Source organism: Marmota marmota, unplaced genomic scaffold (assembly GCF_001458135.2).
Source record: "Marmota marmota marmota unplaced genomic scaffold, marMar, whole genome shotgun sequence".
In the NCBI taxonomy this organism is placed as follows: domain Eukaryota; kingdom Metazoa; phylum Chordata; class Mammalia; order Rodentia; family Sciuridae; genus Marmota; species Marmota marmota.
Genome location: NW_026000168.1, coordinates 12,374,731 through 12,395,547, shown reverse-complemented (window position 1 = coordinate 12,395,547; position 20,817 = coordinate 12,374,731). Strand labels below are relative to the sequence as shown.

At 37.6% G+C, this 20,817-nt stretch overlaps 1 protein-coding gene across 3 annotated transcripts in view; it reads right to left on the bottom strand.

Annotated features, from left to right (window-relative positions):
- Nucleotides 1-20,817, bottom strand: part of Grm7 (glutamate metabotropic receptor 7) — an 839,293-nt gene that overhangs the window by 238,988 nt on the left and 579,488 nt on the right. For all 3 annotated transcript variants that reach the window (XM_015494953.2, XM_015494954.2, XM_048787053.1), the window contains exon 7: nucleotides 15,743-15,882. In XM_015494953.2, the coding sequence (XP_015350439.1) occupies nucleotides 15,743-15,882 (140 nt within the window). The remainder of the gene's footprint in view (nucleotides 1-15,742; nucleotides 15,883-20,817) is intronic.

Genomic DNA, 20,817 nt, shown 5'->3' with positions numbered 1-20,817 from the left:
AAACAAACTTAAGAGTCATCAGGATAGAGGAAGGTATAGAGGTTCAAACCAAGGGAACGAGCAATCTGTTGAATGAAATAATTATGGAAAACTTTCCAGATATAAAAAAGGAAACAGATGTACAAATTGTAGATGCATACAGGACACCGAACATACAAAATCATAGAAGACCAATGCCAAGACACATTGTTATGAAGATATCCAATATACAGACCAAAGAGAAAAATATTAAAAGCTACAAGAGAAAGGAGGCAGATTACATTCAAGGGTAAACCAATAAGGTTAACAATGGATTTTTCATCACAGACGCTGAAAGCGAGAAGATCCTGGAACAACATATTTCAAACACAGAAAGACAATGGATGCCAACCAAGAATTTTGTATCCAGCAAAATTAAGCTTCAGGTATGACAACGCAATAAAAATCTTTCATGATAAACAAAAAGAATTTGCAGCCAGAAATCCAGCATTGCAAAGCATCTTGAGCAAAACACTACACGAGGAAGAAATGAAAAACAATAACCAAAACCAACAGTGGGAAGTACCTCAGTAAAGCAAGAGGGTGGGGAAAAAGCTAATCATGGAGAAACAAACCAAATTAAAAAAAAAAAAAAGATAAATAATCAAACATGGCTGGAAGTACAAACCATGTATCAATAGTAACTAAACGTTAATGGCTTAAACTCACCAATAAAGCGACATAGGCTGGTAACATGGATTAAAAAAACAAATCCAACAATATGCTGCCTCCAGGAGACACATCTGATTGGAAAAGATATACACAGGCTGAAGGTGAAAGCTTGGGAAAAAAACATACCGAGCACATGGCCCTCGTAAGCAAGCAGGGGTGGCCATCCTCATATGGAATAAAATCGACTTCAAGACTAAGTTAATCAAAAGGGATAAGGAAGGACATTATATACTGTTAAAAGGAACCATTCACCAGCAAGACATAATAATTATCAATATTTATGCACCAAATAATGGTGCTGCGATGTTCATGAAACAAACTCTCCTCAAGTTTAATAATCAAATAGACCACAACACAATAATCATGGGTGACTTCAACACACCTCTCTCACCATTGGAAAGATCCTCCAAACAAAAGCTGAATAAAGAAACTATAGAACTCAATATCACAATCAACAACCTAGACTTAACTGACATATATAGAATATATCAACCATCATCAAGTGGATATACTTTTTTCTCAGCAGCACATGGATCCTTCTCAAAAATAGACCATATATTATGCCATAGGGCAACCCTCAGTAAATATACAGGGGTGGAGATAATACCATGCATTTTATCTGATCATAATGGAATGAAACTGGAAATCAATGATAAAAGAAGGAAGGAAAAATCCTACATCACATGGAAAATGAACAATATGTTACTGAATGATCAATGGGTTACAGAAGACATAAAGGAGGAAATCAAAAAATTCTTAGAGATAAATGAAAATACAGACACAACATATCAGAATCTATGGGACACAATGAAAGCAGTTTTAAGAGGGAAATTCATCGCCTGGAGGTCATTCCTCAAAAAAAGGAAAAACCAACAAATAAATGAGCTCACACTTCATCTCAAAGCCCTAGAAAAGGAAGAGCAAAACAACAGCAAATGTAGCAGAAGGCAAGAAATAATTAAAATCAGAGCGGAAATCAATGAAATTGAAACAAACGAAACTATTGAAAAAATTGACAATACTAAAAGTTGGTTCTTCAAAAAAATAAATAAGATCGACAGACCCTTAGCCATGCTAACAAAGAGAAGAAGAGAGAGAACTCAAATTACTAACATACGGGATGAAAAAGGCAGTATCACAACAGATGCTACAGAAATACAGAAGACAATTAGAAATTATTTTGAAACCCTATATTCCAATAAAATAGAAGATAGTGAAGACATCGATAAATTTCTTAAGTCATATGATTTGCTCAGACTGAGTCAGGAGGATACACACAATTTGAACAGACCAATATCAATGGATGAAATAGAAGAAGCAATCAAAAGACTACCACCCAAGAAAAGCCCAGGACCAGATGGGTATACAGCGGAGTTTTACAAAACCTTTAAAGAAGAATTAATACCAATACTTTTCAAGTTATTTCAGGAAATAGAAAAAGAGGGAGCTCTTCCAAATTCATTCTATGAGGCCAACATCACCTGATCCCGAAACCAGTCAAAGACACTTCAAAGAAAGAAAACTACAGACCAATATCTCTAATGAACATAGATGCAAAAATCCTCAATAAAATTCTGGCGAATCGGATACAAAAACACATCAAAAAAATTGTGCACCATGATCAAGTAGGATTTATCCCTGGGATGCAAGGATGGTTCAATATACGGAAATCAATAAATGTTATTCACCACATCAATAGACTTAAAGATAAGAACCATATGATCATCGATAGATGCAGAAAAAGCATTCGACAAAGTACAGCATCCCTTTATGTTCAAAACACTAGAAAAAATAGGGATAACAGGACCTTACCTCAACATTGTAAAAGGTATCTATGCTAAGCCTCAGGCTAGCATCATTCTGTATGGAGAAAAATTGAAGGCATTCCCTCTAAAATCTGGAACAAGACAAGGATGCCCTCTATCACCACTTCTATTCCATATAGTTCTTGAAATACTGGCCAGAGCAATTAGACGAAAGAATTTAAAGGCATAAAAATAGGAAAAGAAGAACTTAAATTATCACTATTTGCAGATGACATGATTCTATACCTAGCAGACCCAAAAGGGTCCACCAAGAAACTACTAGAACTAATAAATGAATTCACCAAAGTGACATGATATAAAATCAACACGCATAAATCAAAGGCATTCCTGTATATCGGCAACAAAACTTCTGAAATGGAAATGAGGAAAAACACCCCATTCACAATATCCTCAAAAAAACTAAAATACTTGGGCATCAATCTAACAAAAGAGGTGAAAGATTTATACAATGAAAACTTCAGAACCCTAAAGAGAGAAATAGAAGATCTTACAAGATGGAAAAATATACCCTGTTCATGGATAGGCAGAACTAACATCATCAAAATGGCGATATTACCAAAAGTTCTCTATAGGTTTAATGCAATGCCAATCAAAATCCCAACGGCATTTCTTGTAGAAATAGAGAAAGCAATCATGAAGTTCATATGGAAAAATAAAAGACCCAGAATAGCAAAAACAATGCTAAGCAGGAAGTGTGAATCAGGCGGTATAGCAATACCAGATTTCAAACTATACTACAGAGCAATAGTAACAAAAACAGCATGGTACTGGTAACAAAACAGGCGGGTGGACCAATGGTACAGAACAGAGAACACAGAGACCAATCCACAAAGTTACAACTATCTTATATTTGATAAAGGGGCTAAAAACGTGCAATGGAGGAAGGATAGCGTCTTCAACAAATTGTGCTGGGAAAACTGGAAATCCATATGCAACAAAATGAAACTGAATCCCCTTCTCTCGCCATGCACAAAAGTTAACTCAAAATGGATCAAGGAGCTTGATACCAAATCAGATACTCTGCGTCTGATAGAAGAAAAAGTTGGCTCCGATCTACAGATTGTGGGGTCGGGCTCCAAATTCCTTAATAGGACACCCATAGCACAAGAGTTAATAACAAGAATCAACAAATGGGACTTACTCAAACTAAAAAATTTGTTCTCAGCAAGAGAAATAATAAGAGAGGTAAATAGGGAACCTACATCCTGGGAACAAATCTTTACTCCTCACACTTCAGACGGAGCCCTAATATCCAGAGTATACAAAGAACTCAAAAAATTAAACAATAAGATAACAAATAACCCAATCAGCAAATGGGCCAAGGACCTGAATAGACACTTCTCAGAGGAGGACATACAATCAATCAACAAGTACATGAAAAAAATGCTCACCATCTCTAGCAGTCAGAGAAATGCAAATCAAAACCACACTAAGATACCATCTCACTCCAGTAAGATTGGAGGCCAGTATGAAGTCAAACAACAAGTGCTGGCGAGGATGTGGGACCCAGCTATTCCCCTTCTTGGACTATTTCTTAAAAGCCTTAAAAGAGCGTACTATAGGGATACTGCCACAACAATGTTCATAGCAGCACAATTCACAATAGCTAGACTGTGGAACCAACCTAGATGCCCTTCAATAGATGAATGGATAAAAAAAATGTGGCATTTATACACAATGGAGTACTACTCAGCACTAAAAAATGACAAAATCATGGAATTTGCAGGGAAATGGATGTCACTAGAGCAGATTATGCTAAGTGAAGCTAGCCAATCCCTAAAAAACAAATGCCAAATGTCATCTTTGATATAAGGAGAACAACTAAGAACAGAGCAAGGGAGGAAGAGCATGAGAAGATTACCATTAAACAGGGACGAGAGGGGAGAGGGAAAGGGAGAGAGAAGGGAAATTGCACGGTAAAGGAAGGAGACCCTCATTGTTATACAAAATTACATGTAAGAGGAAGTGAGGGGAAAAGGGAAAAAAAACAAGAGAGAGAAATGAATTACAGTAGATGGGGTAGAGAGAGAAGATGGGAATTGAGGGGAGGGGAAGGGAGGGGGCATAGTAGAGGATAGGTGAGGCAGCAGAATACAACACACACTAGTATGGCAGTATGTAAAAAAGTGGATGTGTAACCGATGTGAATCTGCAATATGTATATGGGGTAAAAATGGGAGTTCATAATCCGCGTGAATCAAATGTATGAAACATGATATGTCAAAAGCTTTGTAATGTTTTGAACAACTAATAATAAAAAAATTTAAAAATAAAATTTTTTTAATAAAAAAAATGAAAAATAAACCAGAGTCCCTGCATGTACAGAAGAAAAAGTAGGCCCTAATCTCCTTAATAGTCCTCGTACAAGAATTAAAATAAAAAATCAATAATTGGGATAGTTTCAAACTAAAAAGCTTCTTCTCAGCAAAAGAAGCAATCTGTGAGGTGAATAGAGAGCCTACATAAAGATACCATAGAGAATTTATGTGTCTCTATTAAGCACCAATCAAAAATAGATTAAAAAAAAAAGACCAGTAGAGTAGGAGGAGGAGGGAGCAGAGGGAAAAAGGGGGTCCTGGGTACTGAAATGCAGCAAATTAAATGCCATGCATGGATGATTATGTCAAAATGAACCCCACTATCATGTGTAACTGTAATGCACACATTTTTTAAACACATTTTTTAAAAGTGGCATGTGGCCATAAACCTCACTGGCATTCTTCTATCAGGTAATCACAATTCACCCTCAAAGTGTCCTTCTGAGATAGATATTTTGCTTGATTTGACTTTATTTTAAATACACAAGGGGTCTATGTTTAGGGATTGTTAATACGTTGGACTTTCAATGTCCAAAGGTCCAAGTGTTAAGGCTTGGTTCTCAGACCATGACTCTGTTGAAAGGTGGTAGAGCCTTTAAGAGGTGGGGACCAGAAGGAAGTTTTAGGTCACTGGAGGTATACCTCAAAAGGGATGTTGAAAAGGTATACCTCAAAAGGGATGTTGAAAAGCTTCTCCTCTCTGCTTCCCAGTCACCATGAGGTAAGCAGCTTGCTCTAATGTGTAGCCCCTGTCCTAATATTCCAACATGCAACAGACCCACAAGCAATGTGGCTTACAGATCATGGACTGAAACCTCTAAAACTCTGAGCCAAATAAACCTTTCCGCTTGTTAAATTGATTAACTCAGTATTTTATTACAGGGACAGAAAATTGACTAACAGGGATGTTAAGTGATTTTCTTAAGCAACCAGTGGAAAAGATAGAACTTAAATGGGGACTTTTAATGGGGTTCTACTTTATTATATTATTTCTTAGTTGTTTGCAAACACTTGAAATATAATTCTCATTTTATTTTTAACATAAAGTGATCATTCTAGAATTTTTGGTTTCCTAGGGCAAAAAAGTTAGGTACATAAACTCATCTTGTCTCCTGTCAAAATTCTGGTTTGGCAAAACTTGTAAGAATCCCTGTTAAAATAACTGAGCTCTCTAACCTCATTCATTCATATATATATATATATACACACACACACACACACATATATATACATATACATACATATATACGTGTGTGTGTCTGTGTATACACACATATATACACACACATATATACACATATACACACACATATATTTTTAATTTTTATTATTTGTTCAAAACATTACATAGTTCTTGACATACCATATTTCATACATTTGATTCAAGTGGGTTATGAACTCCCATTTTTACCCCGTATACATATTGCAGAATCACATCAGTTACACATCCCCTTTTTTACATACTGCCATACTATCATCTGTTGTGTTCTGCTGTCTTTCCTATCCTCTGCTATCCCCCCTTCCCTCCCCTCCCCTCCATCTTCTCTCTCTACCCCATCTACTATAATTCAATTTCTCCTCCTTGTTTCTTTTTTTGAACCTAAAATGCAAATAGTAATGGAATTCAACAAATTCCCCCATAGAATGTGGAGTATATTAATAAATACAAAGTGATTTGCTTGAATACCTACAATGTAAACAAAAATTTATGGTAGTTTAAGTTTCTGTAATGTTCATGTTTGTGGAATCCTAGTGGTAATTATAAAAACTAATAATCTTCCAGACATTCACAGAAAGAACACTGCTATATGCCACTGATTACCAGAAGAGATGCTGACAAAACAAGGGAAATTCCTGTTTCTTTCATTTCCAACATGTGTGAGAATAGTTACTAATGCATGTCTTCAAAGGAAAAAAACACTGTCTTTAAATTAAGGTAGTATTATATTACAGGCTCTATTTACTGACCCGTAACAGATATTATTATATACTGACATGTGTTTAGGGTCATTAGTTTTATTAATCTATTATTACTGAATTGGAAAGCCAATTTCCTAAGTTTATAATTTAAAAGTCAAGCATATGTTCAAATCAAATTAGTGGAAGTTAACTCAGAATCTACTGAAACTCTAGTTTAGGTATATGAAAATGCCCCTGGGAGTTGGGAGGTGTGGGAGTAATGTTTAAATGAGTGGAGTTTTAAGTGAGTGGCTGTCAGGAATGGTGAGATCTGTTTAAAGGAGGCTGCTACTTTGATCCATCTATCTATTTTTTTTAGAGGGAGAGGGAGAGGGAGAGGGAGAGAGAATTTTTTTTTAATATTTATTTTTTAGTTTTCAGCGGACACAACATCTTTGTATGTGGTGCTGAGACTCGAACCCGGGCCGCACACATGCCAGGGGAGCGTGCTACCACTTGAGCCACATCTCCAGCCCCCCCGCCCTTTTTTTTTTTTTTTTTTTTTTTTGAGTGAGAGAGAAAGAGAGAGAAAATCTTTTAAGTTTTTTTTTTTAAGTTTTCGGTGGACACAACTTTTTTATTTTATTTGTATGTGGTGCTGAGGATCGAACCCATTGCCCCGCGCATGCTAGGCGAGCACACTACCGCTTGACCCACATCCCCAGCCCCCAACTATCTATTGATAAAGGGAATAAGAACATATTTTTGCCAGACCCAACCTTCCAAAGAGAAGCAAAAAATACAGGTATTGTGGAATTTCCAGATTTATAAAATATTGGCAAGCAATGAGTTGTGTAAACTGCTTTTTCAATTTGGGATGTTTCATCCTGGGCTAGCTAACAGATATGCAGCAGTACACACTGTTTTGGATTTATAAATGTCCTTTGTAAAAATTCAGAGATGCTGACAAACTGAAATAACTCTTGGCATGATGGTGGCAGGTTAAATGTCATCTTTTCAGAGAGACCTTGCTTGTGTAGGTTCAAAAATCTAACATCAGGGCCGAGTCATGATTAGAGACCAGATTCATCTGATCCTAAATCCTTTCCTGTTTTAACATTTGCTCTAAGGGCAGCAAGGAAGGTAGCAGATGCAACCAGCCTCAATCACTGGATTATTAGTTCACTTTAATCAAAGCAAAAGTAGCCAAGACTCCTCCACTTGATCTCTCAAAAGCAGTAATTCCACCTCATGTCTTCAAATAAGCATTGAAAGGTTTCTAAAAATAAATTAAAAGGTTTCTAAAAATAAAAATCAATTTGAACAAAAGTAAAGTCAATTACTTTATCCATTTTCCTTCTTTTCTTCTGACCTGCCTTATCATTCAAAATTTATCTTTGCAATGTGAACAGGTCTATAGACTACTTAGAGAAGACTCAAGGAACCCTTCTGGTAGACCAAGTTTGTAAATTGTCTAATAGAGTCATGCAGAATTGCCAACTAGGGTCTGATTCTGAATCCATCTATTCATTCTTCCATCCAGCATTGGAACACTAGGTCAACAAGTGATATAGTCCTGCCCTTAAGTAATTTATCTAATTTAACTGTCTATTCATCTCCCAGTCCAAATAATACTGAACAAGCCATATCCATAAGCTAAGCATTATGCTAAGTGCTGAGTATAAAGAAAAATAATCAAACTAGTACTAGAAATTGGTATCTTGAGCATTTTTACAGATCATGTGGCATATTAAGTTTGTGTAACTACTGTTGTTCATGAGGTTGTAGCTAAAAAATTGGTGAATGTTCACTCCTCACCAGTCACTGTTCTACGTCAGTTGCATATATTTATTTTAAATAATAACATTATGAAACAGGTACTGATGTGATCCTGGCTTACAGCTAGTTAAAGGAGAAATGAGACTCAGGTTCATTCGATCAGTACATCTTCAAAGCCTGCACACCTAATCACTAATAATAAAGCTCCAAATTACAAGAGATATTAATTATAATAGGCAACATAAAAGAAGCCTTCAAATTAAAGCTGAAGTAGTACTGGGTTTTGACAACTTATATATTTTTCCTTGTGTCAACACTGCTGATTATGTCTATTACCCCATATCCCACCCGTCATGTTATAAATGAGTGTTTAAATTTTTAAAATATTTTTACTGTTGAAATTATGATACAATAACGTGATCAGTAGTTTTATAGACAGGTGTAAGTAATTACTGATTTGGGGATATTTAATTTTATTAAACAGTGATTTTGCAAATCAACTGTTCTCGTGTCTTTATGTCTATAACAAAGAAATTCTAAGCAGCGTGAAAGGATTCCCTATTGGACAAAATCAAGACTTTTGAAATTAATTTTTAGTCAGATTAATTTTGTGGAAAAAAATTCTGCCTGCTAAGAGTGGAGACTAAATTTTATTTTTCTTGTCCATCTTCAACAAATACAAAAACCAATTTATTTTTAAATTTTTCATTACTGTAGTGTATGAGATTATAAGAGTATCTTATCTAAATTGTTTTTATTTATTAATTACCAAATGTTCCAAAAAGTATTAAAAATGACTGTCTATATAGAATTTCTTAGATTTCAAACAAGTTTTGACTTCTCTGATCTGTAACTTCTACCCCGTGGCCCCCAGGGATGTACCCATTTCCAAGAGACATTGTTGGTGTCCCAGACAAACCAGCACACATCCAGTGGCTCATACCAATTGGAGAGGCTTAGTCTGCATGCCCATCTCTATCACTATGGCCACAGTGGCTTAGACTAAAGCAGCTGCCATCCTTGAACTTGTAAACATCTAAGACAAGCCACATGGCTACAGAAGGAGACTTGGGTTCTTTGTTCCCAAAGGAAAGAGGATGGCACATGACTGCCAATAACATCCACCATTAAGAAGACTACAAGTTCATTATAAATGGTACAATTTTTAAAAAGACTACTGCACTGGTAGTGATTGAAAACATAGATTCTATCTCCAAAGAGCTTTCAGGTCTCTAGGTGTGACTTTTAAGTTCAACAGGGAAGAAATCACAGAAAAAGCTAACAAGCTTCACACCACAGACATAGAATGACAGATCAATGAGGTTTATGAGAACTAAAGTAATTCAGAAAAGGCAAGGCAATATTTACTCCATTTTTATTGAAGAGAGAATGCCAATCACTACAGTAAGCTGCCCCTTAAGAATAGCTTAAGATTTGCAGTCCCACCAGCAATGTACGAGTGTGTATGAGTCCCACCATCAATGTATGCGTATGCCTTTTCCCCCACATCCTCGCCAACACTTACTGTTGGTCTTCATAATAGCTGCCATTCTGACTGGAGTGAGATATCTTACAGTAGTTTTGATTTGCATTTCTCTAATTGCTAGAGATGATAAACACTTTTTCATACATTTGTTGATTGATTGTATATCCTCTTCTGAGAAGAGTGTGTTCATGTCCTTGGCCCATTTATTGAATGGTTTCTTTTTTTTTTTTTGGGGGGGGGGGGTGCTTAGCTTTTTGAGTTCTTTATCTATCCTAGAGATTAGCGCTCTACCTGATGTGTAATGGGTAAAAATTTGCTCCCAAGATGTAGGTTCTCTACTCACCTAACAGATTCTTTTGCTGAGATGAAACTTTAGTTTCAATCCATCCCATTTATTGATTCTTGGTTTTAATTCTTGCACTTTAAGAGTCTTATTAAGGAAGTTAGGGCCTAATCCCACATGATAAAGACTAGGGCCTACTTTTTCTTCTAGTAGACACAGAGTCTCTGGTTTAATTCCTAGGTCCTTGATATACTTTGAGTTGAGTTTTGTGCATGGTGAGAGATAGGGGTTTTCTTTCATTTTGTTACATATGGATTTCTAGTTTCCCCAGCACCATTTGTTGAGAAGGCTCACGTTTATTTCTATCATCAATAGAGTTCATGAAATATTTGGAGAGTTTTCTAAAGCATCCACATTCCATTCCTTTCCTTTTTTTTTTTTTTTTTTTTACTACTGGTGATTGAACCCAGAGGACACTTAAGCACTGAGCCACATTCCCAGCCCTTTTTATTTTGAGACAGGATTTTGCTAAATCGCTTAAGGCCTGACAAAGTTGCTGAGGCTGGCTTTGAACTTGCAATCCTCCTGCCTCAGTCTCCCAAGCCTCTGGGATTACAAGTGTGAGTCTCCACACCTGGATCCTTTCCTACTTTCTAATATATTCCCTACTGCAATTTTTAAACAGTACTGCATTGTGCATTCTAAAGCATTTTTTTCTTATTTCCTTTTTTTTTTTGGTTTTTTGTGTGTGTGCTGAAGATTGAACACAGGGGTGCTTAACCACTGAGGCACATCCCCAGCCCTTTTTTATGTTTTTATTTAGAGACAGGGTCTCTCTAAGTTGCTTAGGACCTTGCTAAGACACTGACTTTGAACCCACAATCCTCCTGCCACAGCCTTTGGGATTATAGGTGTGTGCCACTGCATGTAGCAATGTTTTTAGAACTACTACTTATCCTTCAAGATTCATTTTAAATATAACTGGATTTTTCCCCTTAACTCAATGTCTATGTGTAGTCCTACTATACATCTACTATACATCCATTATTGAAGTCTGTGGACTCAGAACATAGGGGCTTGCTCTTTTTAGTGTATAGACACACTGCTGAGAAGCAATACAATACATATTTGTTGCCTTTGTGTCTTCTGCGTTCTCCCAGGAAGTATGTTTTTGTGAAATCTCTTACTAGTAGAATAGAAACCTGAAAAATTAAGGTTATTTATTTATGAATTGCAACTGGGAGAGTAAGTGACTTTTCTGGTTCTATAATTCCCTTTTACAAATTTCTCATTAGTGCAGAAATATTCTGGTACTGAGCCATGCAATCATCTCTTAGAACACAGAAGAGTCAGGGCTCAGAGCTACCACACTGGCAGTAACAGTACATGGAATGCTCCATTAATAGAATATGCACTACTAGGCACCTCAATTATAGCTGATCGCATGTAGAAAAGACACGTGAGTCTGCTCTGCAGCATTGGGATTCAGACAACCTGAAACTTTCTTGGCTCAGAAACTCATCTGCAATTACTGACTTCAGAGAAAGCTCTCCTGAAATTGTCATTTGCTAGAGAAGATATAACTTGGGATTGCAAGGGTACCCCTGAGTCTTTGCAAATGAAGAGACCATCCGCTACTTGAAATGCTTTGTATTCTTCTGTTGCTGAGAGGAAAGCAAACTTATAAAACAATGCTTGCTGTAATTCCACTCTTGCAGATGTGTTAAACTGAATCCCAACAAATACAACAGAAGGAAGAACATGAGTAGAGTGATGTATGACAGGATGCCAATCACTGGATAGGACACCTGAACCGTGGCCATGGGTTCCAGGTAAGAGGGATGAAGTAAACTCTAGAGACTGTACTTTTCTTCTTCTTTTCTTAAAATGACTTAATTCCAAGTTAATAATAAAAGGGGTCCACAGTATCACCTCCTATTACAACCTGCTATCTAAGTGGTCACTCTAGTTGAACTAACCCAGATTCTCACCCCTTTAAAAATAACTGTTCATGCCTGATTCATCCCTCTAGACTGCACATAATCCTAAACATAAACAACTGCATCCACCTGAGGACTCAGGGAGACCATTAGCTCTTTATAACACACTTCCCTCAGCATGACAAAGTAGAATCAAATGTGTCCTCACTTGATGCCAAGCCAAAGATACACTTCAGATCTAGCTTTCATAAAACCAAAAGAAAATTCAAAGTAGGTAGTTGACCCAACTTTCCAGGCTAATTGAATATTTTAAACTGGGTACTGTTTGGAGTAGCTGGAATGAAATTGTATTGTTTTCTAAGAAGTTTTGAAGGCCGGGAGTTCTCTGCTATTCTCCTTTCTGTCTTCTTACAAGCCCATTTATAGGTTTATAACTTACTTTTTAAAAAAAGATAATTATAGCTCAAAACTCTTGTTTGCATTTCAGGCTTATATCCATTTCATTTGGCTTTTGAATATTTAAGAAGTCTCACATATTTAAAAAAAATCCAAGTTAAGAACTGGCAATCCTGATTTTTATTCCTCCTACTGCCTCCTATTCTTTCTCATCTGAAGGGGTGCCAGCATCCACAAAGCCCCTTAAATAATACATACATACCTCTCATTTGGCTTAATCTCCACAATCATTAAATATGTCTAAGCCAGTGTTTCTTAAAGTACCACCTACATTACCCAGACTTCTTAGAAAGACAAACATTCAGGTCTCCCTTAGCCCCAGGCCTTTTGAATCAAACCCTGGGGATGAGGCCCCATAGTTCATGTTTTCACAAGCTTCCAGATTTGTTCTGATACATACTCAAGTTGAAAATCACTTCATTAAGCCACCCTACTGTCACCCAACATCTGCAATACTTTTTTCCTAAGTTATTTTTTATTCCTTAATTTTTTTTTAATTTATTTTTGTGGTGCTGAGGATTGAACCCAGTACCTCACACATGTTAGACAAGTGCTCTACACTGAGCTAAACCCCAGCCCCTGCAATAGCCCATTAGTCATTCTATTACCCTTCTTTTCCCTTCCAATTCATTTTCTTCCCAGCAATATAATTTTTATCCATTAATTTGAAGAAGTCACTTCCTTATTATCTCTTAGTGGCTTTTAAATGCACTCATAATTAAAGTTAAGAGTTTTCACCATGGTGTACTAGGAACCTCAGAGGTAAGACTTTTACCTATAGCTCTTACATCTTCCCAGTCCCTCCCCATCACTGATGACACTAGGGCTATGTCAGCCTTCTTATCAGCTAGATGCTCATCCTGTGGACCCTACATCTCCACTTCTATTATTCGCTAACCATCTCTCTTGTAACACTCTGGAATGACCACATACCCATCTCTTTACTTGGACACCTGGTAGTTCCCTCCTACATGATCAATTGGCATGAGAACAAGTATCCTGTTTCCTTTGGCAATATGTATTTACCCACTGCCTCTCACAGAGTGTATCCAAAGACAGGTATTGTAAAAACAGAACCAACACCAAATTTGTTGAATGGCATATCGAATGTGATTCTCACAAGGGATATGATACATACGCAGTAAACAAAAATAAAGTTCGTATTGATACTGGTTCTTAACATTAATGTGCTTAAGAAATTCCAAATCACATATGAAGCTGGTAAATGCCAGTTGGCAAAATCTTATGTACATGGACAAATCACGCATTCCGAAAATTAAACACAGGTGATGAAGCTTGTGCTAGAAAAGATTAATCACCTGTTTAATGTCCTGGGTTTTATAATAATCTCTGTGCATTTCACATATACCACAGACCTTGACTATACTTTTAGTCTTGGTTGAACCATCTTTCTATCACACAAGTAATACCAGGTAAATCTCCTTTTAGGTAAGTCCATCAGATTATACCACACTTTGATTCTGCTTTTTATCACTATACCTTGGATTTTCTTTTTTAATTTTCTGTTTTGCTTTATTTTTTAATGCCTTTTTGCATACCAGATTAGGACAGCTTGCATTCAGGACAATTTTAGCTGCTTTCCAGCTATGTCCCTGAGCATTCATCTCAGCTAGGGCTGGCACTTGCTATCCGGTTCCATTCATTCTTGGATGCCACATTGTAATCCTTTAGGTTCAGGCTTGGTGTCAGTTCATTTGGCTGGTGAAACTCAGGAAAGGGAGATGGAAAGGTGGACAGGTATAAGCAAAGTCAGGCCCCCAGGAATGGGCAAATAAGGTTAACTGGCTTGTGATCACTTTACACTGTTCTCTTTTTAGAAACCATGAAACAAATCCCCATCCCAGCCCCAGATCCTGATTCTGTTTTCCACTTTCAATGATTCCCCAAGTGCCTCCAAAGGTACAGACTGATAAAGACTAGTGACATCATTTTCAGCTTCAGAAGAGACAAAAAATTTTCTGGGAAAGGACTATGATGGTTAATTTTATTTGTCTACTGGACAAAGGGTGATAAGACATTTGGTCACATGTTATTCTAGGTGTACCTGAGTGGTGTTTCTGGATAAGATGAGCATTTTAATCAGTAGACTGAGTCAAGCAGACAGCCCTCCCAAACGTGTGTGTCTCATCCAACCTATCCAAGGACTAAATTGAACAAAAGAAGGTGAATAAGAGACAATTCTACCCCCTCCCTCAAACTCCCTGAGCTGGAACATCAGCATGGACTTGATCCTACGCAAAACAGTGGCTGTTTACTTGAGATCACATTTTAAAGAAAAAGGTAGAAGTTATGGAAAGTGCTAATACTGCAATTAATCAGATAATCTCAGTTTAAACCAAAATGACTCATTAAAAATCATCCAAAGAAATAAAAAAAAAAAAATCATGTCACCTCCAAATAAGGAAGAAGGAAGAAAGGAAAGGACAAAGGAAAGTGTAAGAGAAGGATCCCATAAAAGTGACAGCAGATAACTTGTTAAGCAATATAAGCTTTGGGTTAAATGAGAGAATTCACAGAGTTTATAACTATAGTGCAAAAAATTCAATACACGTTTTCTAATGCATGACCATGATCATCACCCTTACTGGTACTATTAGTCAGACCTTACTGGTGCCAGTAACAAATTGCAACTTCACTTGTGTATGCATGCACACATGAAAACAAGAAATACCTGTAGGTGGAGCTGGAGTGTAACTCAGTGTTAAGTGCTTACTTAGCACCTGTGAGATCCTGGGTTTAATCCCAGCACCAAAAACTGAGAATAATTTGTTTTACTGTGCAAATAAAAATTCACGAAACACTGTGGCGCCTGCCTTTAATCCAAGCAGCTCAGGAGGCGGAGGCTGGAGGATCACAAGTTCAAAGCCGGCCTTAGCAGTTTAGCATAGTACTAAGAAATTCAGTGAGACTTTGTCTCTAAATAAAATACAAAATAGGGCTGGGGATGGGGCTCAGTGGTCGAGTGCCCCTGAGTTCTAAAACAAAACAGAAACAGTTCTGCTCATTCATCTGACAAGGGAAGAGGAAGAGCAAATAGAACTCACATTGAGCTGCAGTTCATCTGTCCATTGCCCAATCAGACGATAACCGGGATTGGTGGTGTTCGTCGTCTGGTACTGAAAGATGTCATAACGCCCAGGGGCATCCCCATTCTTGTTAAACATCACAGGGGTGCCAGCGCTACCTGAAAGAGGCAAGGAAAAAGACAGATTTTAGAGTTAAACCAGATTCCTGTGTCTCTTGAACTACGGGTGAGTCTGCAGACCTGTGGAGAAGAAAGTTGGGAAATAACACCAATGCTTAGGAGGTTTTCCCCAAGTGGTCTGTGCTGTTCAAAGGCAGGTTATGTCTAGGCCTGCAAATGCTAATTATAAAAGATAGGAAGACAATCCACCTCTTCTTTTGAAGAATTCCAGTTCTCAGTGTTTCTTAAAATTTTATTCCAAACTCTTCCCACGTCAGAGGAAGAAAAACTATTATTTTTCAGAGATGACATAAGTTTTGGCATAATGCTACTGTTGTTGAATACAATTATGATCACCATAATGGTTATTATTTTAGTTTCCTTAACAATAAACTGTGGTCAACAAATAGCAGTTTCAAAACCAATAAATTTTAAAAAGTGTATGTAATTAAAAACAAGCAAGGAAATAAGTATAAATGTTTATTTAAATATGTACTTGTCTACTGACTGAATTTAAAATAATTTATTTGATAGCCAGTTTAAAATGCTTAGCAGTGGGTCTAGAAGAGGTTCCATAAACATTAGTTTCTTTGTCAATCCCCATTTGGATCCTCTTAGAATGTCCTTCAGATGCAATCAATCTGACATTGAAGTCACTTTAAAAAAGATAAATGTGTTAATATATTGAGTGTATATACACACATAATTTGCAAGTGTATACGGTTGAATGAATCAAAAGCCCTTAATGTCAACTACCTGGAATAATCAGTAAACCATATACAAAGAAGGCAAGACATAAGCTTTGGTTACTTTTAGCAAAACTCATAAAAGAATAAAAAAAAATGTTCAGTAATTTGTATTTTTTACGTTTCCTTAATCCAGGAGAAATATAACTGACTTTATGGTATATATCTGATATGTGACTACAGATTTATATACTAGGTCAATATTCTTACCAGAAAACAATGCTCTACTTTCTGTCATTTATAAGTAAATTCATACGTCATTTACCAGCCAGAACAAGATCACTGAGAAGTCCACTCTACTTCTCAATGGGGTGGAACAGGTATGGAGAAGTGTTAAGAACCATGAAGCACTTTTGATAATTTTCTCATTATTGAACATAAGATATTAACACTGACAGAGTTCTCCATCTAGTTAACCAAATTTTTAGCTTCTGCAGAACTCAGGGAAATATAAATATTTGCATTAATGATATGGATGAAAACATAAATCATGTGGTGATTTGTTAAGGGAGGAAACTGAGGAAGAGTCAGTTGTTAGGTGTAACACAGGGCAGGACTCAGATGGGAGTGACGGAAAGGTTAAGTTTATTATTCCAGATCCCAAACAGGTAGCCAGCTTCACACAGGGCTAATGGAATGAGTGGGTGGGGAACAGCCTGGAGTAAGTGCTCAGCCAGTGGGTGGAGAGGAAGAGAGAATGGGAGGGGCCTGAAGGTCAAAGCCTATGCTGGGTGTTACCTAGGTGGGTTTCCTATGACGGAGTGGGATGGTTAATATACAGAGTGCACAAGCCTGGTGACTTGTGGATTACATTAACGAGCTCACCAGGCATCAACCAGAGAAAGATGTTGTAGCGGTCCAGGGTAAAAGGCCTGTGTATTCATCTCTTTGTCACTGTACCCAAAAGACCTAAAAGGACTATTTGAGAGGAGGAAAAGTTTATCTGGTGCCCAAGGTTTCAGAGGTCTCAGTCCATAGGTGCCTGAACCCATTGCTTCAGGTCCAAGGTGAAGCAGAACATCATGGTACAAGAGTGCGGAGGAAGAAAACCACATAGGATATGGTTCCACCATCAAGTAGAGAGAGCACTCCATTCAATGAGGGCAAAATATAAGCCCCCAAAGCATGCCCCCAGTGACCCACCTCTTCCACCACAACCTACTATCCTACAGTTACCACCCAGCTACTCCCTATCAGTGAATTAATGCACTGTTTGGTGTAACATTCTTATAATCCAATCATTGTGCCTCTAAACTTTATTTCATTAGGCTCTTGGGGGCCACCTCATAGCTAAACATAACAAGGCCTTTTCTCTCTAGAACATGAAAATAGGAATCGGAGAAAGACTGCTTCAAAACATGCAAGTCAAGGATGACAAGACTGGACAGCAAGATGATATGAGGCTGCATTCCTATGAGAGAGTTATCACACCATGTTAACCAGACAGGAGGAAGAATGTTTAAAATAGTTATAGAAATAGTTATAGAAACAAAAGACAATATTTGAAGAAACAAGCATGAAGTCAGAAGTGGCCCCATACAAATGATCATTCAACAGAAGGATGAAGTTAAAATGAGAGCCAGAAAGAGGGCAATATATGGGGTCCTAAGAGGCCTACCATACCAAGCTGGAAACTCATGCTGACAGTGACCCTTCCAGGCAACATGGGCTCAACATCACAGGTAGGACAGAGGAACAGCCAAGCAAATGCACACCATCCTACAATTTTATGATACCACTGGATATTAAAGAAAAGTTTTAAAAAATCAGCTTGTAGTAGGCTGAATAATGATCCAAGTAGGTCCAAGTCCTAATTTGCAGAACCTTAAATGTCACTTTCTGTAGCAAAAAGGTCTTTGCTGAAAATATTAATTAAGGACCATGATATGGAAGATTGTTCTGGATAATATGGGAAGGCCCAGTGCAATCACAGAAGTCCACATAAGAGGGATGCAGGAGGAGTAAAAGGTGGAAGATGTGATGATGGAAACAGGAAGTTGGAGTGATATGAGGCCTGGGTCACAAGCCAAGTGGCCTCCAGGAGCTCCAAAAGGCTAAAGGACAGACTTTCCCCGAGTCTCCTGAAGGGATCAGCCATGTCTTCACCTTAAATTCAAGTTAAGGGAAGCCTATGTTGGACTTGCCGGCAGCAGAACTGTAAGATAAAGCATGGTCACTGTTCAAGCCATCAAGTTTGCAGTGATCTTCTTATGGTAGGAGTGGCCAATGAGGATGTAGATGGAGGAGACAGAGCATCCAACTTCCTAATTTTATAGGTAAGGAAGCATAGGCATATCTTAAAAAAAGGGAAGTCACTTGTTCTAGTCACCCAGCTACTTACACTAGAACAGTGCTTGGTAACTGGTTTTAGAATCCTCTTGAATGGGTTTAAATTCCAAGTTTACCACTTAACTGAAGTTTGGCCTCTGTTAAGGTCTCACTTTCTAGCACTCATATTACATTTCTCATAGAGTGAGGATGTATTTGGTTCTGTGCCTTTTACTTAGTAAAAGCTTAATAGATAACGATTTTTCTTCTTCTTGTTGCTTCATTTGCTGATATTTTGAAACCAGACAGAACACATGCCTTCAGTTAGTCACACTTTGGTCTTTTCCAGGGCACCAATGCTGCCTCTGTTAACTGGTATCTAATTTAAGTGTCTCTACTGCTAGAAAAGTTTTTTCCCCCCATATGACAGGCTAGAGCCCAGTTTGGAAGTGGGAACTAACCTCCTATGAACAACACTGATTTGGTCTCACCAGTTAGTGTCACTGGTTAAATCTGGTTAAACAGCCCAAGGCACTGTTTTAATTTCTTTCTTCTCTGTATTACTGAGACATCATTCCTGCAGACTACAAAAGCACCCACTTTATCTTAACAGAGATCTTGTAAGCTCCATGTACGAATCAACACAAACCTTCCCAGTGTAGGGAGAAAACAAAAGCCACATCAACAACAACAACAACAAAGGTTTCAATATTGGCTTCCTGCTTTCAGCAAGTCTTCTAAGTCTATAAACAGAAAAAAATGAAATCTGGATTTCACATTATTAGCAAGAAACAAGAATCCTGTTGTTTTGCACTAATAACATGCAGATATTCACCTTTTTTTTCCCCACACTGGATACTAGGATTTGTGTTCTGCTTTGCTATAAATTCTACAGCTTCGATTCATTCAATAATACAAGTGGAGTTTTTCATTGACTTGGAGAGGAGAAAGAATATAGGAGCCTAGGACTCCAAAGAGACTCAAGAACATGGCCTAAATATTCACTGGAATGGGACAGGTCACCTAAATCTTCCTCCTCCTCACAATCTTTGTTAGAAGAAATGATTCTTGTCTTGCCCTTTCCATTCTCTTTAAAGCTGTGTTTAAAAAAATCCAGATTGAAGAGCTGGATACTTTATCTAAGTGATGACTTGTAATAGCATATAGTGCAGCCTTGACCTTCTGAATGGGTTCTATATACTGCAACTGGGTTATTATCTCTAGTTTTTTTTTCCCCACAACTCTTTTTTAACGGAACCCCTGAACTTCTTGAAAGAGAAAAAATAAGACTTTGCATTCAACGAACTTTATATTTAAAAAGAAAATCAAAGAAGTCCTGAGAGAAAAAAAGAGATGGGGGGAGTGGTGATGATCACTGCAGAGATTTCTACAAGGTGTTATGACCAGAATACAGGTATACTTGGGCAAAAGAAATAGGGATACCAGATAAGATGGGTGGCAGAGAAGAGAGTGTACACATGACTGAAAATCCCACTAGGTGAGAGGATGTGAATAAAATTGCTTTCTTCCTGAATAGAGAAGGACTGGGGATTCAGACTGCCCTGATGATGAAAAGATCCCCTCCATCAAGTGAACTGCCTGGCAGGTTTTCTGTTCTCATTTTACCACCCCATGCAAAGAGTCTAGAAATGCTGCACTGATACGAGTTCCTGTTATCTCTTTCAGCTCAGCAAATAACCCTAAATCTTAACACTCAAGGCAATGAAATCATGGATTTGGTAATTAGGTCAGGACCCAAGGGAGGCAGTATATCTCTAGACCATGTGCATCAGTTTGCAGCAATTAGAAGCTCACATGCAGGATAATTGAGATGGGCTGTAAGGTGGGATCTCAGCTGTGGCTGTGACTAGAGCACCTATGAGGATGACATTTTGTCTTTTTATCAGAATAATTATGTTTG